We start from the raw sequence: 24,760 nt of genomic DNA on the forward strand, positions 1-24,760 counted from the left end.
GTGCAGTGGCAATGCAGCCCCAAGGCAAGGGGACAAACATTCCCTTACCTTGTGGAGGCCCTTCGTATCTAGCCTCCCATCACAGGATGCAGTGCCCATTGAACTGGCATGGCTACACCAGGGCTGGAAAGTTGGATAGGATTTGGCTCATAGGGCACAATCCTAACCAGGTCTGCTCAAAAGTAAGAAGCCCCTGTTCCATGGGGCTTACTCTCAGGAAAGTGTGGTTAGGACTGCAGCCATAGTCTCTCTAATTTTGAGGTTTTTTAATTTTAGTTCATTTTAATTTTATTTTGAAATATTTAAAAAAGTACATGTTTAAATTTCTAAAAAAGAAAAGATTAAAAAAAACCCATGTGCCTGTTAAATCAGTACATACTATTGAAGAAATGAACACAAATGTTGTTTTAGTTATAATAATTCAAATGTTTGGTGACTGTTCCAACAAAGTCTACCAAATAGTCATGATTAACCTGTTGAATTGGATGTTGTTCATCAGCAGTACCCTCAAATAGCTGTTTCAATCAGATCTGATAGCTAAAATCATTTTTACAAACCTAATGTGAAAATTTTTCAAAATATGCATTAGTGCTACAGCAAGCAAGACTGCATCTTTCATAATACAAACAAAAAACACACATGATTAAACTGAATCCAAGTATTGATTTAAATCAAGTCAACCTTGCTTTCTAGCAAGAGTTGTACCTTGTGTATACTCATTTGCATAGCATCTCATTTTATATTATCTGTTATGTAACAGAGGATTTAAAACTGGCTCAGCTGAGCTCATCTGGTAGGCATCCCTGTGGGAGCAGATTTCAGGGCTAGAGGAAGATCCCTGCTTTAAGGGCTGGAACAGGAGTTTTCATCAAGGTGGAGCTAAGGATACACTTTTCCCTCTGAAATCTGGCCAGCCATTCCCGGCCCTGCGGGGGTGGGGGTCGCCTGCATGCCTTACGGATCCGTTTTGCTCCCCCCACCAGGAATGGCTCCGAAGGGATGGTCTGCTCGCCACCCTGCTGAGGCTCCCTGCCAGGCTGAGCTCTCCACCCCCCCTCCAGCTACACCACTGACACAGGCTTTTCCCCTGAATTTTAAACACTTCCTGTGGGGTTTTCTTTCATTTCTTGAAGAACTCTTGCTATCCTGCATAGAGCAGTGGTTCTCAAACTGTGGGTCGTGACCCAGTTTCAGGTGGGTCCCCATTCATTTTAATATGTCATTTTTAATATATTAGACCTGAAGCTACCATGACCTGTGCCTGCATTTGGGGACAATTACACACCTGTACTTTGAACAGACTACTGTGCATATGCTTTTAACAATGATAGTCAATGGGACTTACTCCTGTGGAAGTGTGGGTAGGATTGCAGCCTAGGATTGTTAAAAATGTTCCTGCTTGATTATGTCACTTCCGGTGGGTCCTGACAGATTCTCATTCTAAAAAGTGGGTCCCGGTGCTAAATGTGTGAGAACCACTGCTCTAGGCTATGTTCTGTACCCATGAACTTAAATTTCCCTTGGAACAATAAGTCCTTCTCTATGCTGATAACTGTTTAAGGAATAAAAGGCTATAAAACTGGAATGCAACACAGACACCAGAACCAGGGGTCATCCACTAAAATTGAGTGTTGGAAGGGTTAGGACAGACAAAAGAAATTATTTCTTTACCCAGCATGTGGTTTGTCTGGAACTCCTTGCCACCGGATGTGGTGATGGCACCTGGCCTGGGTGCCTTTAAAGGGGGATTGGACAAATTTCTGAAGGAAAGGTCCATCACAGATTACAAGCCTCTGGAACTTCTTTCCACGGGATGTGGTGATGGTGAGACAAGGTGGCCTTTGGTCCCAGACTGTGACCCCAGGTAGAGGCTACAATAGTCACAGAAGCAAGAGTCATAGACTAAAAGAGAACCATAGGAACCAAGGCTGCTTAGCTTAGTAAAAGACAAAAAGCCTTTGCAAAAAGGGGTCTCAATGTGTTTATACTAGTGGAATTCAGTAAGATAACGGGTACCAGGCTGCACTGGCAAGAGATGCACTGGGATGATGCGTTATGCTGGACGTGCCAAGATCTGCCTTATCACTTATTACAGGCAGGAGGTCTGGTCTAGAGGGTAGAGCCTCCGTTTGCCTGAAGATAACATCCGAAGGTCGCCAGTTCAAGGCCACCGGCACCGTGAAGGGCGAGACCTTGAAGCTGCTGACAAGCCTAGCCGAGTTATGCTGAGTTATTCCACCTGCTCTTTGGCCGCTGTCAGCCTGTGTGGGAGGAAAATGGAGGCCAGAATGTGATACCAGATCATTAAAGATCCATCTGAAATGTTGTGGTTCTTGAAAGACAGAACCTTCTTCAATTGTAAAAATCCCTATTGGGATTTAGTATAGCCTGCCTATGTAAACCGCCTTGAATTAAAGTCTGAGGAGAAATCTGACGACGAAGAAAGGCGGTATATAAATACCTGTATTATTATTATTATTATGAGTTATGCTGCTCTGTATAAGCAATACATTGTGTAACCTACCTGTCTTCAGAAACTTTGTAATTTTCCAGGCTTTGTGGGCAAAACCCCACCTTTGATGCAACTTGTAACCAATCAAGTGCTTGCCCACCTTTGCAGCAAAATGTAACCAATCAAATGGACAGCTCTTTATACAAAGAGACCCAAAAGATATAAAATTGCACACCCCGAGGGTTGGGTGCACCCATGTGCTTTGAGACATGAGTCCCGTGGGTGCCCACCACATGCGATGAAATAAAGAAGCCTGCAAACTTCACTCCTGGTTCCGAGCATTATTGAGTTGCTTCCTTCAACCTTGCAACAATGGCACCTGGCCTGGATGCCTTTAAAAGGGGATTCAACAAATTTCTGGAGGAAAGGTCCGTCATGGATTGCAAGCCATGATGGGTATGTGCAGCCTCCTGGTTTTGGAAGGAGGTGACCTGAGAAGGCCAGGTGCAAGGGAAGGCAGCAGGATGTGGGTATCTTGTTGCCTTGGGTGCTCCCTTGAGGCATCTGGTGGGCCACTGTGAGATACAGGAAGCTGGACTAGATGGGCCTTTGGCCTGATCCAGCAGGGCTCTTCTTATGTTTATTATTTCCACAGCACTGTGGTTTAAAGTGCAATCACACTGCTGGTTGTGCTGTTTCCCTTCCTAACAATCACCTGGGATGGGTCATTCCTATTTTGCACAGTGGAATCTCAAGAGTGATTGAAAGGCCATGAATAAGGCAGTGCCGCAGGACTGACTGCATAGTTCTATGCATGCCTACTATGAAGTCCCACTGTCTTCTATGGCACATTCTCCTAGGAAAGTGGGTACAGTATTCCGTATATAGGAGCCCTTCAGGGGCTCCACGGGCACACCATAAGTGGCCACAATCTGCCCCCTGCCCAGTTTGCAACTGATCTCTGGGGCTCCCTTAGACTCTGCTTGTGTTGGCCAGGCTCCCCGAGTCTCCTTTTAGGAGTGTAAAAGACTTCAGAGACTGGAAAGTTTGAGAACCCCTGTTCTAGGAACACCAGATGACAGTTTTTTCCCAATATATCTCAGTATATCTTCCAGGAGATAATCCCAAAGTTGTAGCACTAAAGCTGTCTACTTGATTGAATGCCAAGTGCTTGAGTTGTCATGATAAGCCAGGAGACACGTCTCATGGAGAAGCTCAAAGTACACACTAATACATTCAACTCTTTTGCATACTCCTAGAACAGTGATTCCCAATCTGTGAGCCATGGCTCCCTGGGGAGCTGGAAAAAGCAGCCAGGAGAGCTGCAGAATCCTCACAAAAAATCTGCTATGATTGTAGCTCTAACGGGGAGCCATGACCAATGGCCCAGTAGGTCAAGGGAGCCGCCCGTAGAAAAAATCTGGGAAACACTGCCATCTCCTGTCTCTTTTTAAAAGCATGCACCTAGAATGTGTCATATGGGTAACAGGTTTTTAAAATGTTTTTTAACCAGCTGTATTACCAGTACAGATACCTTTTTGCCAATATTTTTCTTGCAATCAACTGTAGCACATATAGCTAAAAGAGCCCTCAGCACTTGAACTACTGTGATAAAGTACAAACTGGAATACAACCTTTTAGACCAGTGACTTGCTCAATAGTCTAAAAATTTATTTTTGTGAAGACAAAGAAGAACTGTGTATGCATACCGGGAAGCTCTCGAGCAGCGATTTTCAATCAGTGTGCCATGGGAGTTTCGGAAGGGTGATTTATTAGGGCCCCCCGGGGATGTGAGCCTCTGGCCAGCAGTACTATGTGCCTTGACAATTTTAGCACCTTGTCAGTTTGCTGTGAAATGAAAAAGGTTGGAAAATGATGCTCTAGAGCAGGGGTCTCCAAACCCCAGCCCAGGGGCCAGATGCAGCCCGCGGCAAGCCTCTATCCAACTTCTTGTCCCCTGCGACCAGCTTGTCTTGCGGCCAGCTTCTTGTCCCCTGAAAGCCTCTGGCCTACTTGGCCAAACATGACTGGAACTATGCTCTGGTTGCATCTGGAGGGTGTTCAAGGGCCAGAGAGGTTGAGTGAATGAGCCCATTCATTCATTTATTCACTCATCTAAGTTCCATCTCTAATTTATTTAAATAAATAGCAGGAATTTCTTACCTGAGAATTCCAGTTCTGGGAAAGGAAGGGTGGCATTCCTACTGCTGGGATGCCCCTCCTCCTGGGAGGCAGGATTCGGACCATGATGAATGGATACTCCTCCCACGTTGGGGGGGGGGTCGTCCCTTTCTGTCCCAGTCCAGACTCGACAAGCAGTAAAGAACCCTGAATGCCCCCCTCATCCTCTGCTGTGGTCTGTCCCGTGACGTGTAGCATATCCACTGCGAGGATTGCTTGGTAGGAAACCTATCCAAGTGTAGTTGTACAGCTACAACTATAAGGATAACAGCTAGACAATGAAAAAACTGTCCCGCTCCTGGCGGAAAGGGAAGAGAGATGTCCCCTGTGGGGGAGCCTGGCTAGCAGTGTACCCCCGAGCTGGAGAAGTGGTGGGCGGAATGCCACCCTTCCTTTCCCAGAATTGGAATTCTCAGGTAAGAAATTCCTGCTTTCTCTGGGAAGGAAGGGCTGGCATTCCTACTGCTGGGATATACCAGAGCCGACCAGGAAGGGTGGGCCAGCGAGGGTCTAGCTCACGGCTTCACCACCTGTTGCAACACCTTACACCCCAAAGCAGCAGCTGTGGTTATCCGGTAGTGCTTGGCGAAGGTGTGGACCGAAGACCACGTCGCCGCCCTACAGATCTCGAGAAGTGATACGTATCCGTTGAATGCCGCCGTAGTGGCAGCACTCCTGAGTGAGTGGGCCGTGTTCTCCCTTGGTGGAGTTTCCCCCCTGGCCTGGTAGGCCAGTCTGATACATGCTTTTAGCCAGCACGCTAGCGAACTGGCCAAGGCTTTGTGGCCTTGGTTGGAGCCCTTGTAGGTTACAAACAGGGCCTCCGACTGCCTAAGGTTCCTGGTACGCTTCAGGTAGCAACACAGGGCCCTGCGTACGTCCAGGGTGTGCCACGCCTTTTCCCTGGGGTGAACTGGCTTGGGGCAGGATGGAAGGATTAGCTCCTGGGCCCTGTGAAATAGGGAGTTGACCTTGGGTATGAATGTCGGATCCAGTCGGAGTACCACCTGGTCCTTATGAAATACACAGAACTTGGGGTTGATGGACAGTGCCCCAAGCTCTGCTCCATGAGGCTCCGCTGCGGGCGCGGGTTGCTGCTGCCTGCTGGCTCCGCGCATGTGGGGGCGCCTGCAGCCACCCCCTGCTGCCACTGCTTGCTGCTCTGCTAGCTTGCAATGTGGAGAGGAGGCAGCACTGTCCCGAAACAGCCCCCTTGGCAGCCGGTGTGCTCTGGCTGCTGCTCAGAGCCTGTATTCGCTGGCATGCAGGGGGGAATCCACCCCCCCCCCCGAGATGAAATCAATGAGATTAAGAGAGGTCATGCGGGACCACGACCGAGGTCCATCCTAACACCTGGAAGGCAGGATTGGAACTGGGACAGGAAGCGACGCCCCTCAACGTGGGAGGAGTACCCATTCATCATGGTCCGAATCCTGCCTCCTAGGAGGAGGGGCATCCCAGCAGTAGGAATGCCAGCCCTTCCTTCCCAGAGAATTTATATTTAAATTTTTTTCCGGCCCTCAACACAGTACCAGATATTTGATGCGGCCCTCTGGCCAAAAAGTTTGGAGACCCCTGCTCTAGAGCAGGGGCATCCAAACCCCAGCCTGGGAGCCAGATGCAGCCTGTGGAGAGCCTCTATCCGGCCTGCAGCCGGCCTCTGATTCCGAGAGCCTCTGGCCCAGTTGACCAAGCACAACCAGAGTTGTGCTTCTGAGATGGAGAAATGGGAGTCTATTCAAGTGCATGATTACACTTTTGAGCTGTGTTGGTGCTTGGAGAAATCCTGGGCATTTTAGCCCATTCATTCATCTCAGTTCCGTATCTAATGTATTTATTTAAATTTTATATTTGATTTTTTTCCCAGCCCTTGACACTGTTCCAGATATTTTATGCAGCCCTTCGGCCCGAAAAGTTTAGAGACCCCTGGTCTAGAGCAGTGGTTCTCACACATTTAGCACTCGGACCCTTTTTAGAATGAGAATCTGTCAGGACCTACCGGCAGTGATGTCATGACCAGAAGTGACATCATCAAGCAGGAAATTTTTTAACAATTCTAGGCTGCAATCCTACCTACACTTAACCAGGAGTGAGTCCCATTTACTATCATTGTTAAAAGAATATAAATAGTAGCTTGTTAAAAGTACAGGTCTGTAACATTTCCCCAAATGCAGTCACATACCAGTCTAATACATTAAAAATATTGAAATGAATGGGGACCCACCTGAAATTGGCTCACAACTCACCTAGTGTGTCCCAACCCACAGTTTGAGAAAAACTGCTCGAGAGAAACAACTTCAGAGAAATCTGTTTCTGATATCCTGCAGGAAAATATTCATTTCCTTCTCACAGTAAGGAAAATCAGAGTTTAGAGAGACATACAAAATGTGACATACACTTTTATTTACTGGCATATGCTTATAGATATAAGCCATCATGTAATTGACTGACTAGAGGACAGTATGAAAAGTTTTCTTTATTCCTGCACAGAAAAGAGGTGCAATCTTATCAAGTGCTCCTGCACAAGCCCCACTGAAATGAAGAACTACACAAACGAAATGTAGCTTCTGGAACACGACTGGAACTTGTTGAATTTTACAATGAAATATATACTGGAATATTTTCCACATACTGTATAGGAAGCAGCTTCACTACCTCTCATGTATCACACAGAATACACAATGATTCACAGCAATGAAAAGGGCTATGTGGCAATTCTTCTTAAAGGGAATTATGGTTCCTCTGCCATCATCAATTCCTGCCACGTGAAAAGAGAACTGGACTTGACTGGGTTCCAATTGGGTGTATTTAGCACAACTGCATAAAGAGATCAAGGGGATACCGTGCATAGAAACGCATCCTAGGTAGGCCCAGCTTTGGCATAGTTCTGTTCATTAATCTGTAGAATCAAATGACGTAATTATACGTGGCCTGAAGTACTTATTAGTGTAGTACATAAATTAGCAGATGCAAGTATGGAACACATCAGTTCTGATGTTTATCATTCCATTCCAGAACTCCACTGGATTTTTAATGGTACTTAAAAATTATGCAAACATTAAATAAAAGACAGAATCCCATTCTTCATTCCAGGGGTGCCCAAACCCCGGCCCGGGGGCCACTTGCAGCCCTCGGGGGCTCCCAATCAGGCCCTTGGGGAGCCCCCAGTCTCCAATGAGCCTCTGGCTCTCCAGAGACTTGCTGGAGCCCGTGCTGGCCTGACGCAGCTGCTCTCAGCAAGAGGACGACTGTTCAAACTCTCACCTGAGCTGTGAGACGAGGGCTCCCTCCACTACTTGCTGTTTCACGTCTGTGATGCAGCAGTGGCAGCAAAGGAAAGGCTGGCCTTGCTTTGTGCATGGTCTTATAGGCCTTGAGCTGCTGCAAGACCTTCATTCATTCATATAAATTCCATCTCTAATATATTCATTTATGTAAATTTATTCAAATTTAAAATGGTAAATTCATTCTTTTTTTCCTGGTCCCTGACACAGTGTCATACAGAAGATGTGGCCCTCCTGCCAAGATGTTTGGACACCCCTGCTTCATACTGATGACAGCTGTTTGGTTTTAGAGCTTTCCTTCTCATTGAACAATTACTCTTTCTATGACTACTGTACTCAATACAAGTAATTTTAATATGCTTCTTTCTTTGTAAGTATCAGCCAACAGGAAGCAGGAAGGGGGAGGAAGTGAAGCAACTCTGATCAGGCAACTCTGCTCACCTAAAAGTGATGTGCCTTTGAAATGATTTGAAGCATCCAGAGTGCCTCTTCAGCTTGGAGGAGAGAAGGGAACCTCCTCCCCACCCCAGTGCAAGGCACTGACTCGGACGATGCCTCCCTCACTTCCTCTGGGCTCTTATAAAAAGAAAAAAGCACTTCTACCAGGAAGCAGGTTGAAATTGCATACATCTCTTAACTTTGCCCTAACTGTGCCTATTCCATTACAGTCCATTTCCTAACCCAAGTTATTAGTTTTGTTGTCTTGGCAGACATGTCTAGCAATCACCAAAGACAACAAAAAGCCTGCATATAAAGACTGCATGAAAAACTGAAGGATTCCCAAGCATCAGCTTAACAGTTTAAGTTCTTCCCTAGTAAATTTTGGTGTCACAATTTACTTGGTAAACATACTCATTCTTTAAAGAGCTATTTTTCAGAGGCAAGATGTATCATTGCACAGATAAGAATTTGCATGATGCTTTGACTATGGAGGTATATTCAGTCATTATATTTGCCATGAGGAAGGGTTATGGCTCTGTGATACAGCACATGCTTTGCACTCAGGAGGTCCCAGAATCAATCCCTTGGCATCTCCAATTAGGGTAGGGAAAAACTTCCATCTGAAATGGAGAGCTGCTGATAATTTGTGTTGACAATACTAACCTAGATAAACTGATTGAGTATAACAGGGGTGTCAAACATAGGGCCCCGAGGTCGGATGCGGTCCGCAGAAGCTTTTTATTCAGCCCTCAGGCTCTTAGCTGGTGAGCAGTGCTGAGGTGTTACTGCAAAAAGGGCAGCCCCCACAAAAATAGGGCTCTCCCATGTCTTGAAATATGATAAAGGTTTGCGTGTTTTCTCTTCTGTTATTTGTAGTTAATTTCTAAGTGAGGAAAAAGTGCTTATTTTTGGTTATGAGTTGTTTAATGACATCACTTCCGGCCCTCAGCAGGCATCAGGAATGCCATGCGGCCCTCAGTATGAAATGAGTTTGACACCCCTAAACTATAAAATAACATCCTCAGACCTTTTGGCCTCTGCTACTAAAGGTGAGTTTCTGTGTCCTGTTGCAAAAGCAAATTGAGTGGCACAGAAACACGGTCAACTCTTTTACTATTTCCGAGGGCCCTGTCCCACTCAACTTTCCAGCGTTGATGCAGCTGTACCAACAAGGTGTGTGCTGCATCCTGAATTAGGGGTGCAGTCACAGAGGCCTCTCAAGGTAAGGGGAACATTTGTTCCCTTACTTCAGGGCTGCATTGCCACTGCATTGCACCTGGAAAGCTGGATAGCATTGGGTCCTAAGACTCTTCCTCCCAAAATGGCTATCATGCAAGCAGAAGTTATGGAATTACTAGGACAAAAGTAGCTCTAGCCTTCCATTGCCATAATAAACCAAAGCAATGTAAATTGCAGGTCAAGCCTCATTATACATAGATTTTTATACACGGATTTGACTCAACATGAATGGCCACTACAAATGATAAAGAATGTGCTGATCCCTGGAGAAAAGGAAAATGCATCCCTATAAAATCACAGTTTTAAACTGCTTTTCTTACTGTTGTAGAGAAACAGTCATGCAAGCCATTACAGGTATAATCTAATAATCCACAGATTTTTCTCTCTCAGTGCAATGAGAAGTGCCCTTTAAATTAAAGGAAAACAGTCTTTTAACAATGAGGGGGGGAGCAGGCTGATAATCCATCAATCATTCAGGCACCTTCAGCCCAAGACCCCTCCCTTCCCCCTGACCACATGAAAGAAAGATATTTTGCATTGGTGGAGGGGTCAGAGTGAAGACTTTCTAAGCACCTTGACTAAGCACCTTGACTAATTGTTGAATTGTCATCTTAATGACTCTATCTTAACATCACAAAGGTCAACAAGGCTGTTTTTAAATCACCAGAGCAAAGAAACTTTGTTTTTTAAATTGATTTGCTATAGTGCACTTTTTTCCAATATCCACATGAGTTCTGGGAAATGAGACTCAACCTGTATTCTGTTTCCCCTACTATTTTTATAGTCTCAAATCTTTTGATTCCTTTTCTTGCTCCCCTCCACAGAGAGGAACAAATCAATGTGGAGACTGATTGTTTGAAAAACAATGTCTTGCCTAAGTAGGATGGTTAATCTCCCATATGAAATTATGAAGTGAGGGAGGCAGAACAGAGCACACAAAACAGGTTTCCATCTCTCATTGGGTTGGTTGATTATGAGGGCAGGGGAAGTGGAAAGGCATTTAATTTTAAAACAGTACAGTATAGTCTGAACACATGTAGGAATACCCTACTAATCACATTAGGATTTCTTTATGTTAGAATTCCTATAGCTTAAAATCACAGACGTAACAAACTTGCAGCAACTTAATACAATGTAGTGAACTTAATTACTTATATTTTAAAAAATAGGATATAACTTTATTTTTTTTAGGCTACCAAGAAAGTAACACCTGATTAACCCATCTCAGGGAAGACTACCCCATTAATATCAAACCCACTTAAGAACCACTGGATCAATACAGGGAGAAAGTAGCCAACATAGGATCCCACTACAAAGTACTTGCTAAATTTATTATGGAACTCATTTTAAATTACTCTACGTCTGACAGATTCTTAGTTTCCTCTGGAAAACTTCAAGAAACATTTGCACATTGCTTATTTAAAGACAGACATCAAGCAGATGATGAAAAACATAATACCGTCCAATATATGTTTGAGATTCACAAACTTATGACTCATCGGTGATCCTTCCAATCTGACCTAGAGATGAAACATAATCAATATATTCAGTCTTATGCACAGTATGAAACAGGGTCCTTTTATAACAGAACAAAGTTTGAAAGCAAAAACTTTGTTTATATGTTAAAACAAAGTTCTTAAAAGCTGTCCTTGTGAATGTGTCTTATTTTTCAAAACCCCTCTGAACTTCCTTGAAATGCTGCACACTTCAGAATTGCTGTTGATTTGAGGACTTATTTTCCAAGGTCAGATGACTCGACTTCACAACCAGTTAGTCATTAGTTCCAGGCACATTTGAAATAAAAAGACAACAAAAACATCAGCAAATTTTGAAACTAGCCTTTTTTCTCTCAAGGCTACAGAAATATTAGCCAGGCATACAAATAAATCCTTATCCAGAAAGTAGTGAAATCTTCAATGGTCACAGCCAAGGAATTATATCGTCTCCAGAACCAGGTCTATTTCAAGTCCAAAAAATCATATTAGATTCCACTTAAGTGCTTTCTGGTGCTGCTGCTACTTCAGGGTACAAATTCTCTGGAAATTCCAGCTTCTCACAAACAGTCTCCTTGATAGGCAAATACTGAGCAATCTCATTAGGATCCGTAAACAGAGGTGGAGGAACATGCTTAAAAGCAAAAAATAGTAGAGAGAGCATTATGCAGAGCCTAAGAGAGAAAATTAGCCATGCTGTTTCTATTTCAACTTCACTTAATTTTTGGGTGTTTTTCTGCTTCACAATGATTCCCTCCCCCAGCTGCTGCTGGGCCTGGGGCAAAGCTCTGAACTGGGTCCACCATAGAGCCCCTGCCAGCTTCCCAATGGTGCACAATTGGTGCCATTACTACCACCAGAGTCAATGAATTTGTTTGGTCAGTGCTCAACCTGGCCAATCCCACCCCTGTCTGGGTGTCTCAACCTGTCTGGGTCAGTGCTCAACCTGGCCAATCCCACCCCTGAACCATACAGCTCAAGAAATACAAAATGTATAAAGAAAAAAAGAAAACTGTTTTCTAGCAAAAAGTCTCTGTAAAGTTGTGTTACATTGGAGAAAAAGCATATAAAAAACCAAGTGATTTGGATAAACTACGCTTTCCTATATTAGAGAACTTCAGTTCTAGTCATGAGATGAGACACAACTAATCAAAAATAATGATGCTAGCAGTACCACAACATGGAATAGAAGGAGTCTGACCTTGACACTGGGCTGTCTCCCAAGAAAATCGGTCATGATGAAGTCCCAAGAAAATTAATGGAACTGAAGTTAGTAACAATTAACTTGTCTCATTGTTTTAAATGATGCTTATGACACCTTTACTGACATCACCTTGACTGTAATTATTTGATTTTTCTCTGTAAACCGCTTTGCGAACTTTTAGTTGAAAAGCGGTATATAAATACTGTTAATAATAATATAAATAATAATAATTAGATGAGGATTGTGGGCTTTATTTACTGAACTATCCAGACAGCGAAGCAATAGCAGCAATAGTTCTATGAAGTCAGGTGGAATTAACCAGCTGCCAAATATTACCACCATATTGTAAAGAAAAACACTTTTCTTTGGTAACAAGCCAAGACACTGTAGGCAAAAGCTCATTTTACCTTACGTGAAAGAAAAAATTGCTGAAAAAGGGAGATTGTTAACCAACATAGTTTTATGGTTTCTTTATGATTTTTTTTCCACTTGTACATTTTAGCTGAAAACTGGTCAATCTTTGCCTTTTGTTTGGTTAATCCTATATGCATCATATCACTGCAAAATGGTTACCAGAGTGCTAGGTGTTTGTGAATGGTCTTCAGCATAAGATTGTTAATTTTCTGGCAAAAGTTTAATAAATGCATGTTCTGTCAGCGCCCTATCACAGACTAATTTGAACCGAGAAGTTTTCAATTCTGGCAAAGAAAAACAATCATGCTTAAAAAGTGTTAGTACCATTAAACTTGATATTTTGCTTTCTCTGGAGGTATATTCCCTCAAGATGTAGCGTTTGCCCGCCTAATAAGAAAGAAAACATATGAAGCTTTAATTGCATAAAGTGATGCAAGTATCTACACGCAATGTCAGTTTGTTACATGTCATCAAAATAACCACTTATCTAAATCGGAGGTCTCCAAACTGGAAACCACTGTGTCCTGAAAAAACCCTCCCCATCCTGAGCTGTGCTTACCATTCTGCTGCGGTGCCACATTTCTTTCAAGTTGATCTGGGCACAGGGATGCAGAATAGTAAGCACCACTCAAGAAAAGACTTTTCCAAACCCCAGATCCCGCCCATGGGCTGAGGTTCGGAGATCCCTCATCTAAATTTTTATCTAATAAACCAATCATGTTTCCCCTCTAAAAGTATACTTGATGAAACGTTGTGCATTACATAGGATGTGTAGAACCAAATGCCATCTTGAATCCAGCAAGATCAATACAGAGGCAATATGTGGTAAAGATAAGAAAAATAAAATAAAGCAGATGAAAAACCACCTTCAGTGCAGGATTTAAAATCTAGGTTGCACTGGTTGGCCATATACTGCCTATGGATAACTCTTGCCTAATCCAGCAAGCATATATGCCAAAAAAACTGGAAAAAGATCAAGAAGAAAATCAAAGAAAAGATGGCTTAACATCCTAGAGGATTTGAAATTTGCAAAACATGTTTACCAACTGCCACACGACTTTGTCAGGATCACACAGTATGGCTTAATATAGCTGAGGATGCCACTACATTGAGGATGCCACAACAAGAACTTGTTTTATAACATGGCCACTGACAATACGCAAAGAGAGAGAGACTGGGCAGAGGCACCTTTAAAAGTGGAGTCCTCATATTTAGCAGGGGGAGAGCAACTGTCTCTCTTCACCCCAGCATGGCGTCTTTCTCAGTGGTGTCTGTTGCTAGTGTCTCTTCTGCATTTCTTTTTAGACTGTGAGCACTTTGGGAACACAGGGCCATTTACTGATTTGTTTTGCTACAAAAACCACTTTGTGAACTTTTTGTTAAAAAGCAATATATAAATATTTCCACAATTTGTGGATGAACATAATTATCTTGCCTAGTTTAGCTTAAACTGTTCCAATGCAGTACGGATAGAGTTTTGAGTATGTTAAGATATTTCTACTAACATGCCGATGGCTTCACATTAGTATCTCTTCAACATAGAATATGCTCACTATGTCTGCAGAATCCTTTTGTTCTATGGGGGCAAAAACTACATGCAGAGAAATCTGCATGTAGCCCTTCCTAGGATTACCGCAATCTACTCAAGCTACTTGGGCAAGTACAAAGAAACAGTGAGCAGTCATCTTGTGGTGGTACATCTTTTGTACCAAGACGCACAAAAACAAAAAGGAATAGTATCTGGCTGCTCACTTCTAAATACTAAAGACTATCTCACAACTTCTATGAAAAGGGGAAAAATAAACATGCATGTTGAAACTTCCTTACCTCATGGTAAACCCTTGTGTCATTCATCCTGATAAGCACTCCATCAACTCGCAAGAAAAACCTCAAGAGCACAAAGAAGCTCGAAGGCATTACTCTCTGCCAACGACAGTAAAGATAATTTGCATTTGCACACACCTAACACAGTCTGCTCTTAAGTATTTATCTAGCTCCAGAATAATAAAACATGTCTTATACATCTGTATTAGTCATCCAACTGCTTGCTTGTAACAACCAGGCAGGGAAGCTTTACAGAAGATAGTTCTTTAATTTCCTGTTGGTGCAAACAAGACCACCAATATGTATGCACAGGTTGGTTGGAAAAAATGTATGCACTAGTAATTTTTGCCTGCTTGTGTGCATCACTGACTAATCCTTTTTCCAGCTCTGGAAAACTTCTTAATTTGAACTGCATCTGGTGTTATAAATCTGCATAACACGCACTGGATCAAATTAGTATTTACAAACAGTATACATACAATTCAAAAACATTGCGCAACACACCTGAACTTTTTATGTGGTATTTAGATATAGGGATAACTCCTAATGGTTTGAAAGAGATGGAGTAATCAGTCCAAGGCTCATAGGAACAGATAATTTCTGGCATTTCTTTTGCATTTTTTTTAAGATTGTGAGCCCAGGGACAGGGAGCCATTTATTTAATTAACTTGCTCCAAAAGCCACTTTGTGAACTTTCGTTGTTGTTGTTGAAAAGCAGTATACTGTATAAATATTCATAACAATAATAATTCATGGATGACAACTCAAAGATGCCACCTCCTTCTGCTATTCTTTAGCCTGCCAGTTTTCTTTAAGAGCATGTGTGCTGTTAAGGGCACAATCCTAACTTACTCTGGAACAGACAGGCCAACTGGCCTGTGCTGTATCCAGTGCAAGGTAAGTGCGGGCTGGAGCATAACTCGGAGTAATGGGATTTAATTCCCCTTACTCCATGCTGCGCATCAGCCAGCCTTATGGGGCTACTTAGAACTGTGCCCATGATCTCATGGGTGCAAATTCTAGTAATCCATGTAATGATGGTCAGGCCAGGGGTTAGGATCTGGTGTCCACTGATGTGGCCGGTCCCAACCCCCTTCTGGGCTCAATCCACCCAGCATTCCACCCTCCACTGCTCAAAAATGCTCTGTCTCCATTCCACCCTCCTGCCATCCTCTCCCACCTGCGTAGGCTGGCTCAAATATGCCCCTTCCAGGCACAGGTGCAGCACTGCTGGTCTAGCCTGCTCTTAAGTAGCCATGAACGTACGTTATAGCACATTTGTGGCACTCAGAAACCATTGTAAGTGTCTTGTACCAACTCAGGGAGGGGGTAGGACTGCTCTGTAAGTGTATTAAACTAGAAACATGGAGATATAGGTTGAAAACCCCACTCAGACATGATGATCAATGAATGACTTTGAACTGGTCACACTCTCTCAGACTAACCTACTTCACTGGGATGCAAGGATTAAAGTGGTTGGGGGACAGTTACTTATGAACTCTTTGGAGGAAGGTAGGACACAAATGTAACCATCACCACCACCCTTGACAAATTTTCTTGGGAATAAGTCACACTGAATTTGCTTGGAATTACCTCTGGGCATGCATGCTTAATACAACACTGCTAGTTGCTTATCCGGCATGATTATTAAAAGATTACATACAACTTGCACAAAACTTCATGAGCTAGATGAGCCTTCCTGGTTAGATGTCTTAGGCAAAGAAAAGTCAATAAACTGATTGAAACCAGGCTTTTATAACTGCAGTGTAACCCAAGCTACCTCAGCCCTTTGAATTAAACAGGGAAAGCAAAAACAAACCATCTGACATTTTAAAAGGTTCAAGGGAATCTGTTCACCTGAATTCCTTCATTATTTTAACTGGAAAATGTTGATTTGGGTACTGCATCTTTTTGCTTTTTCTTCTACTGGTCTGCAAAGATCTGTTCTATTACTGGATATAACACATACAAAAAAATGAACTCACTATTTTTACACTCAGGCTTGAAACTCCATGATCATGAAGTTCATCTTCAAATAGCAATACTTCCTCAAAAAACATAATCTGTTCCCGGGCTTTTAGTTTCTCTGTATCTATATGTTCTGTTGTAGGGGAAACCTGGAAAAAGGTATAAGATGTTAAAAGCTATGTTATATCATTATTCTTCAGCAATTGTTTAACAGATCCCTACTTTCAAAAAGGTACTCAGTCAAGGACAATTCAAAATGTACCTTTAACTTTACTGTGTCACCCAACAGTGTTCCTTTGTAGTCTGTTGTATAGGTCCAATCATAGGGTTTAACAACTTCTTTTGAGTGCTCGGGCTCAGACCTCAAGGAGAAAAACAGATAATCTTGAAACACATCAGATACAGAACCAAATAAAGATTATATCCACAGATAACAATACTCCATAGAAGAGCAAATGTTCTTATATAGAAACTAGAAATATCTATTGACAGAAAATTGTCTCCGTTAGTTTAGAGAAGTGTTTTTCCAACCAGCAGTATAGGTACCACCAGTGGTATTTGAGGTGGTGACTTAGGGGGCCCCCAGAATACAAACATTCTAAGGAAACTAATGTACAATGTCATAAAACAGAAATGGCAGCAACCTGTATCATCATATCTAAGGCTGCAACTCTAGGCACATCAATTCTAGCTTAAATTCCACTGAATGGAACTTATATTTGAGTAAACAAGCATAGCTGAAGCTGTGTAGTTTTGGAGGGCTGGAGTTTTCAAAGTAAATCACAATCTGTCAGCAGATGTGTCAAACAGAACATATTCCATTTTACTATAGCAGATTCTCCTATGCATCCAATTCAATGCACTCAGGCTAACAGACAATAGATTTTGTACAAGAATGTACGCATTTCATACCATACAATGGTATGCAAGTCAACTCAAAAGTGAATCCCATTCTGTTCAATGAGACTTACTCCCATGTAAGTGCATAAAGATTGCAGCCTAAGTATTTTTCCTTGATAAGATCATTCTTGTATTACAATCTCAAAACTTGTAGTACTTCTTAGAAAAACAATTTGTATAATTTATTTGAGAGAGAGAAAGAAAAGTTAAATGAATATCAAGATCACATACCAAATGAATAATGAAAACACATATAGATCAGAACTATTCCCCAGCTGTGACCAACTACACCAGTTTCTACACCACCAAATGTGGTGATGGCATCTGGCTTAGATCCCTATAAAAGGGAACTGGACAAATTTCTGGAGGAAATGTCCATCACAGGTTACAAGCCATGATGTGTAGGTGCAACCTCCTGATTTTAGGTTACCTCAGAATGCCAGATGCAAGGTGTGGCAACGTGATGTGGGTCTCTTGTTATCTTGTGTCTACTTGGGGCATTTGGTGGGCCACTGTGAGTTACAGGAAGCTGGACTAGATGGGCCTATGGCCTGATCCAGTAGGGCTGTTCTTATGTTTCTCTTAGGGCCCAATCGTGTCCAATTTTCCAGTGCTGGTGTAGCTGCGCCAATGGCATGTGCACTGCATCCTGTGGTGGGGAGGGAGACACAGAAGCCTCCTCAAGGTATGGGAACATTTGTTCCCCTATTTCGGGGTTGCATTGTGGCTGGACCAGTGCAGGAAAGCTGAACAGGATTGGGCCTTTAGTTAGAGAACGTATTTTGTTATTACCTGCTTTCTTGCCACTCCTCTGCACAGGCAACTTTAACCATGCCTTGGGAGTTATTTACACATTTTAAAGCATCAGTTGCATTGAATTCTATACCAAAGAAAGACTCATGCTGAATTCTTAAGATATTATCTCCAAACATCATTTCTGGGACACAAGGCATGTGCAGTTCTTCAGCTAACCTGCAGAGAAAAAAGATGTTGTATAAGTATTAAACTAGTTCTTGCTGACATGGCTCAATATAAAGTAACCAGAGATATCTTTTACTCCACAAAGTATAACAGTATTTGTCACATTTGCACAGAATATGTTAGCAGGAAATCAGATCCATTCATTTAAGAGAAAAGTGAAGTTAACATTGGGAAGGATATTACCTCTCCTTTCAAATTTATGCCTGTTTTGTATTATTAGGTTACTAGTAATTCATGGCTGATAACAGGCACCCAGTGCATGCAAGGCAATTACATTACAACTTACATGAGGATTTTCTGCAAAACTTTGCTTGCATAAACAGCTACTATGAACAATAAAATCATTTGAAAAACATACACCAAAACGTTAGCTATGAAACTACAAAAAGGTCCTCAAGCCAGTCATTTTGCAAAAGATTTGGACAACAGTAACTTAGGGCACATGCCTAACCAGGTCTACTCAGAAGTAATTCCTATTTTGTTCAATGGGGCTTACTCTCAGGAAAGTGTGGTTAGGATTACAGGCAGCCTTAATTACTCAAAGTCTTGGCAATGTGGAAACTTCAGAATGCTTAATTGGGCAGGAGATCTGGTCTAGAGGGTAGAGCCTCCATTTGCCTGAAGATAACATCCACAAGGTCGCCAGTTCTTGAAGCAGCTGATAAGCTGAAGCCAAGCTATTCCATCTGCTCTGAGCTTGGGAGGATGGAGGCCAGAATGTGAAACCAGATCAGAATGAAACATCTGAATGTTGTGGTTCTTGAAAGATAGAACCTTCTTTCAATTGTAAAAATCCCTATGGGGATTTAAATAAGCCTGCCTATGTAAACCGCCTTGAATAAAGTCTTGAATAAAGACCAAGAAAGGCGGTATATAAATACCTGTATTATTATTATTATTTATTATTATTAGATCAGGTTGTTTTACTCCATGTTTCTCAAACTGTGAGAACCACATTCTGTGGATGAGCCAGCACACCTCACTTCTTTAATGTCTTGCTACTGTAAAGGTCTGTGCAAGAAACACACCCTGGCTCTCCTGCCCTCTGCACATCATCTCAAGTCTCCTGCATATCTGGAGCCAGGGGACTGAAGAGCAAAGTGTTGGGAAATAGATTTGGGGGGGGGAGTTGGGGCCAACACATACAGGGAACACTTTATGCTTATGGGGAGTGCATGTGTTGTGAGGGCTTGCGCACCTCCCATGGCAGCAGTGCTTTTTAAAGGACTCCTGTGGGGAGGCAGAGCTCCCCACCCACCACACATGGGTTATGGGTGCCTCACACGGCAGTGGTTTTCAAAGGACTCCGGTGAGGAGGCTCTGCCTCCTCACTCACCACAAGTGGGTTGTGGGTGCTTTACAAACTCCGGTGGGGAGGCTTTGCCTCCCCAGTCTCCCCACCCACCACGCATCCCTGCTCCAGAGCGCGCCATCCATCGTAAGCTGCAGCCCTGTGCACACCGACCTGGGAGTAAGTCCCATTGAGTCCAATGAGACTTACTTCCGAGTAGGCCTGCTCTGTCAGACCAGCAGCAGAAGCCAGCGTGGCTCTTAGTGGCAGCGCCTCAAAGACCACCCGGCACACTGCGGGCTGCAGAGGCTCGCCCCACCAGGGCCAGCGCCGCGACCATCCACCCTGCGAGCGCCGCTCCCGCCCGCCCGCCTCCCACCTCTCGGCCTCGGCCGACTTCATGATGTGGGTGCGGGCGGCGGTGAGCTTCCAGGGGCCGAAGCTGAAGTCGCGCCGGCTGCTCTTGAAGACGGGCATCATGGTGGCGCCGGCCGAGGGGGACCCGCTTGCGGCCCGCGCCGTCTCTGGGCGCCGCCGGCTGGGAAGGGGAGCGACGCCAGGCTCCCCCCGCCCCACACGCACTCCCAACGCAGCCGCAGCAGCCACACCGGAAGCGGCCTCCGAGAGTCCTTTCCGCTTCCGGGATCATCGCCTGCCGAATGAGGGCACGGCTGCCAAGGTTACCTTTTTGGATTTCCGGTTCCTCATCAACACTCTGCAGGCTCCTCCTCCACCTGAGCCCTGAAAGGCTCCTGTCAGTGGCACTGCTGAGGCTGCAGCCCTAGCCACGCTTACCTGGGAGTAAGCCCCATGGACTGTAATGGGGCTGACTTCTGAGTAGACACGCGTAGGCTGGGGCTCTAGGGCTGCAGTCCTGTCCACACTTACCTGGGAGTAAGCCCCATTGAATGTAATGGGGCTGACTTCTGAGTAGACACGCGTTGGCTGGGGCTCTAGGGCTGCAATCCTGTCCACACTTACCTGGGAGTAAGCCCCATTGAATGTAATGGGGCTGACTTCTGAGTAGACCTTCATAGGATGGGGCTACAGAAATTGAAAATTAGAAAAACCACCTCCTCCCCCCACCCCCATCCTGCTTGCTCCCCCAAGAGGTGCAAGCAGCTATTAGAGCTCCCAATTCTATTCAACTTTCCAGTGCAAGTGCAGCCTTGTCAGCGGAGAATGTGCTGCATCTTGTTGGGGGGGGATAGTCACAGAGGCCTGTGCATTGTGGTTGCACCGGTACTGGAAAGATGGATAGGAGTGGGCCCGGAGTCTCTGGCCGCTCACTCCCCTTACTCCATCGCCTTCCCCCACCCCCAGTTCTGCTTGCCCCCCAAACCCCCAAAGCAAGGGAAACAAGTGGCCAAAGACTGTGATCCCTTCTGCCCCTGCCAAAGAGTGCCATTTTTTTTCCAGCAATTTTTGCAAGAGATGTGATCGGCAATGGGGGGGGGGGGAACTGCACAGGTGAGTAGCCAAACTATTGCCTCCAGGAAGCCTGCAGCCCGGTGCAGTTGCTACCCCTGCATACACTTCAGATAGTGTTTTGTAGGACCTAACTCAGGGCCCAAACCTATCCAACTTTCCAGCACCGGTGCAGCTGCAATGCAGCCCTGATGGAAGGGAATAAATACTGCCTTCCCTTGAGGAGGCCTCTGTGACTGCTACCCCACCAAAGAATGCAGTTCATGCCCCATTGGCACTCCTGCACAGGCCCTGGAAAACTGGATAGGATTAGGCCCTCAGGCTGCAATCCTAACCACACTTTCCTGAGAGTAAGCCCCATTGACAAAATAGGACTTACTTCTGAGTAGACCTGCTTAGGATTGTGCCCAAAAACATATTTCCAAAAGTTGTGTTTCCTTAACCAGTAACCTTTTTATATCTTTCTTATAGTATTCACATAGCTATAAATATTCTAACTATTTATGGAAGTTGGGGAACATTCATCAGCTGCTTAATATCATCATATGCCCTAAAATGTTAAACAAACCCTTTTCTTCCATGTTTATTGGTAACATTAGAAAGAGGAAATGAACTTGTGGCAAAGCTGTCACTTTTATTGCAGCTAGCTTACCAAAAATGGAAATACTTAATTTCTTCTCTTTCTATATCTGTTTTCACATCTCAGCTATTGCAGTTATTTTTGCCTTTCTAGCAAATCATATCATCTAAGCAGGGAGTGAAATGTTCCTTTAAATTGTGACCCCTGGATAACCTTACTTGGACTGAAAAGAGGCAGTAGAGTAGACACATTCAATTGAAAAAAAAAATCTTTTTCTTTGTGAATTTATTTACAATTTAAATCAAGTATGTACACAAAATGTGTCCTTTTAACTTATCTGCTATCTGTATTTCTTCTTCACATAGCTGCCAACAATCTGACACAGTCTTTTAAAAAAGCAAAACAAAAATTTTTCAATAGCCAATGAAGGGATAGGCATATTCAGTGAGCCTAAGAACTATTTTTTGGCTAGAGGCATGTTTCTCATACTCTCCAGCATTTCACAGAGAAAAATAAGAACATTCCTGAGTACTTGCAATTCCCTATTCTTTCGGCAAGATCACTGACTGAACATACATATGCACACAGTTTTACATACTGCAGAAGAGTCTTCATCAGCTACACATTAAATGGATGCATGCATTTTTTTCACAAACATAAGAATATTTAGATATGTCACAGAGGTGTTTGAAAACACTGGTTACTTTTCTTTACTCAGAAGTAAACCCATTGTGTTCAATAAGACTTGGGCTGTAATCCTATCTTACCCGAAACACACTTCTAGTGATCATTTGGTTTCACCCATTGTAGAGCATCTGTCTGCAACATCTCTCTGAGCAGGCTGTGTCTCAGTAGGTGTGGAAAAATGGTGCTTTAGAAATAAAATAGACACATGGTCAAAAAACTGAATTGTTCTGGTACCATTTGTCTACTTCAGTGGTTCTCAAACTATGGGTTGGAACCCACTGGTTGGTCATGACCTGATTTTTGGTGGGGTGCCAAAGGGTGATGGGAAGATCAGATAACTAATTGCCTCAAGCCTTGAGGCTATTCAGAGCTCAGATACTGTAACTGCTAATTACCCTGCAAAGAGCTCAGCTCCTGCAGTTTGCAAGCATGTGTAAATATAGGGAGATAAATGTTTAAGGGTCTTTTTTTCTGGTTCATATTAATTATAATATGTAAAATATTGCTTTCTAGATCTCCTTTTTTAAAAGTCTGGTAAACCTAGGTGGGTTCCAACAGAGTGTCATTTAAAGAAGTGGGTCCTGGTGCTAAAAAGTTTGGGAACCACTGGTCTACTTTACTATGAGCCAATGTCAAAATGCTCCATCCTTCTCATTTCACTTCTAGAAGCCATCTTTATTATATTCTCAAAAAGCAAAATGGGAACAGCAGCAGTTTTTCAAAGTACCAGAAAATAGTGACAAATGAAAACATATGCTTTATTTTAAACATATGCTTTATTTTAAACTGCAATTTAAGCAGAACTTTTAACCCCATCTACAGTTTGTGCTGAATGGGACTGCACAAAAACAGGTTTCTCATCTACTCCCAGTTTTCACAAGGAGCAGAAAAGAATTTGCGCCATTCCATTCAGGTTGCAAGTTGGGGGATCGCAAGAGTGCTCCATCAAACAAGCAAACAAAAATCCCTGCATTTAGAAAACTAGACAGGTTTCGAGGAGTTAGTAAACCTTCTCCCTAATATACTAGTTTTCTATGTGCAGGGATATTTTCCTGTGTGAGTTGGAAGATTGTTCAGGGTCCAATCCTATCCAACCTTCCAGTGCCAATGCAGCCGCAATGCAGCCCCAAGGTAAGGGAACAAACGTTCTCTTATCTGGAGAAGGCCACCCTGACTGCCCCTCTACTGCAGGATGCAGCACACACCCTACCAGCACAGCTGCATCCGTGCTGGAAAGTTAGATAGGATTTCGCCCTCAGTCATGTGAACCTCCATCTACAATCTGAAGTAATATAGCTCAGTAAAAGATTACTCTTATCTGTTGTTTATGGGAATTAGGTCTGATTTTATGAATTCCTGTGTTTCTTTGCTGGTGTTGTCCCATGCATGGAGGATACTAACCTGAACCAGAAACAAAGGCTATGCGTAACACATTTCCAACTATTTGATTTTTGCAATTTGTGCAGTTGTTAAAGGGGGACGATGTTGTAACCACAACTGGGGTTAAGGACTGCCAAATCATCAGCACTGTAAACACTGTTGAGGTGGTCCTAAAATGGTCTCCTGGGAAATTTTGGCTGGAATAAGAGCTACTGTGTTCCCTGCATTGTATGGCTTCTTTCAAGGTGTTATCATTTGAGGCAACTAAGATCATCATTAAATGATCTCTGTTTGATAAATGAGGAACTGATGGCGAAAGTCAGTCACTTAACCTGATTTTAATTTCTGATTTTAGAAATGGGATGTCAGAATGCCAGATGCAAGGGAGAGCACCAGGATGAGGTCTCTTGTTATCTGGTGTGCTCCCTGGGGCATTTGGTGGGCCGCTGTGAGATACAGGAAGCTGGACTAGATGGGCCTATGGCCTGAAGAAGTGGGGCTGTTCTTATGTTCTTATGTTCTAACCAAGGCCACTAAGCAATATTAGGGAACTGAGGCCCAAATCCTAACCCACTTTCCAGCACTGGCATAGCAGTGCCAATGGGACTTGTGCTGCATCCTGCAGTTGGGTGGCACTCACAGAGGCCCCTCAAAGTAATGGAATGCTTACCTCAGAGCTGCATTGCCCTTATGCCAGTGCTGGAAAGTGAGTTAGGATTGTGCCCTGACTGACATAATATGTTGCAAAGACAATATAATACAACATTCATGCATGTGGTTTAAAAGATGAAACAACTTCAAGGATGAGAAGGGAGTTCTTGTAACCTTTTTGGTCAAATCCAAAAATGAGGGATTCTGTAAAAGTTAATGTAAGAAAAATACTATGTATCATGACGGTTTTGGTTTCTGTTTTGGCAAACTTCCATTATTAAGTTTTGATGTGTTTTCCCCACAGAGCAGGGGTGTGCAAAGCTTGAGACTTGACTGTCTCCTTCATCAGGCTAGCAGACCTT

The 24,760-nt window shown here is 43.5% G+C and overlaps 1 protein-coding gene across 1 annotated transcript; it reads right to left on the minus strand.

Annotated features, from left to right (window-relative positions):
• Positions 1-11,420: 11,420 nt before the first annotated feature.
• Positions 11,421-20,270, minus strand: TIPRL (TOR signaling pathway regulator). The gene is made up of 7 exons (XM_066621860.1): positions 20,052-20,270; positions 18,193-18,372; positions 16,763-16,862; positions 16,518-16,649; positions 14,536-14,631; positions 13,033-13,095; positions 11,421-11,724 (listed from the first exon to the last, which is right to left on the minus strand). Exons 1-7 carry the CDS (start codon positions 20,150-20,152, stop codon positions 11,590-11,592), a joined length of 807 nt encoding a protein of 268 aa, XP_066477957.1. The 5' UTR covers positions 20,153-20,270; the 3' UTR covers positions 11,421-11,589.
• Positions 20,271-24,760: the final 4,490 nt, after the last annotated feature.

This window comes from Tiliqua scincoides, chromosome 3, assembly GCF_035046505.1.
Source record: "Tiliqua scincoides isolate rTilSci1 chromosome 3, rTilSci1.hap2, whole genome shotgun sequence".
Classification (NCBI taxonomy): domain Eukaryota; kingdom Metazoa; phylum Chordata; class Lepidosauria; order Squamata; family Scincidae; genus Tiliqua; species Tiliqua scincoides.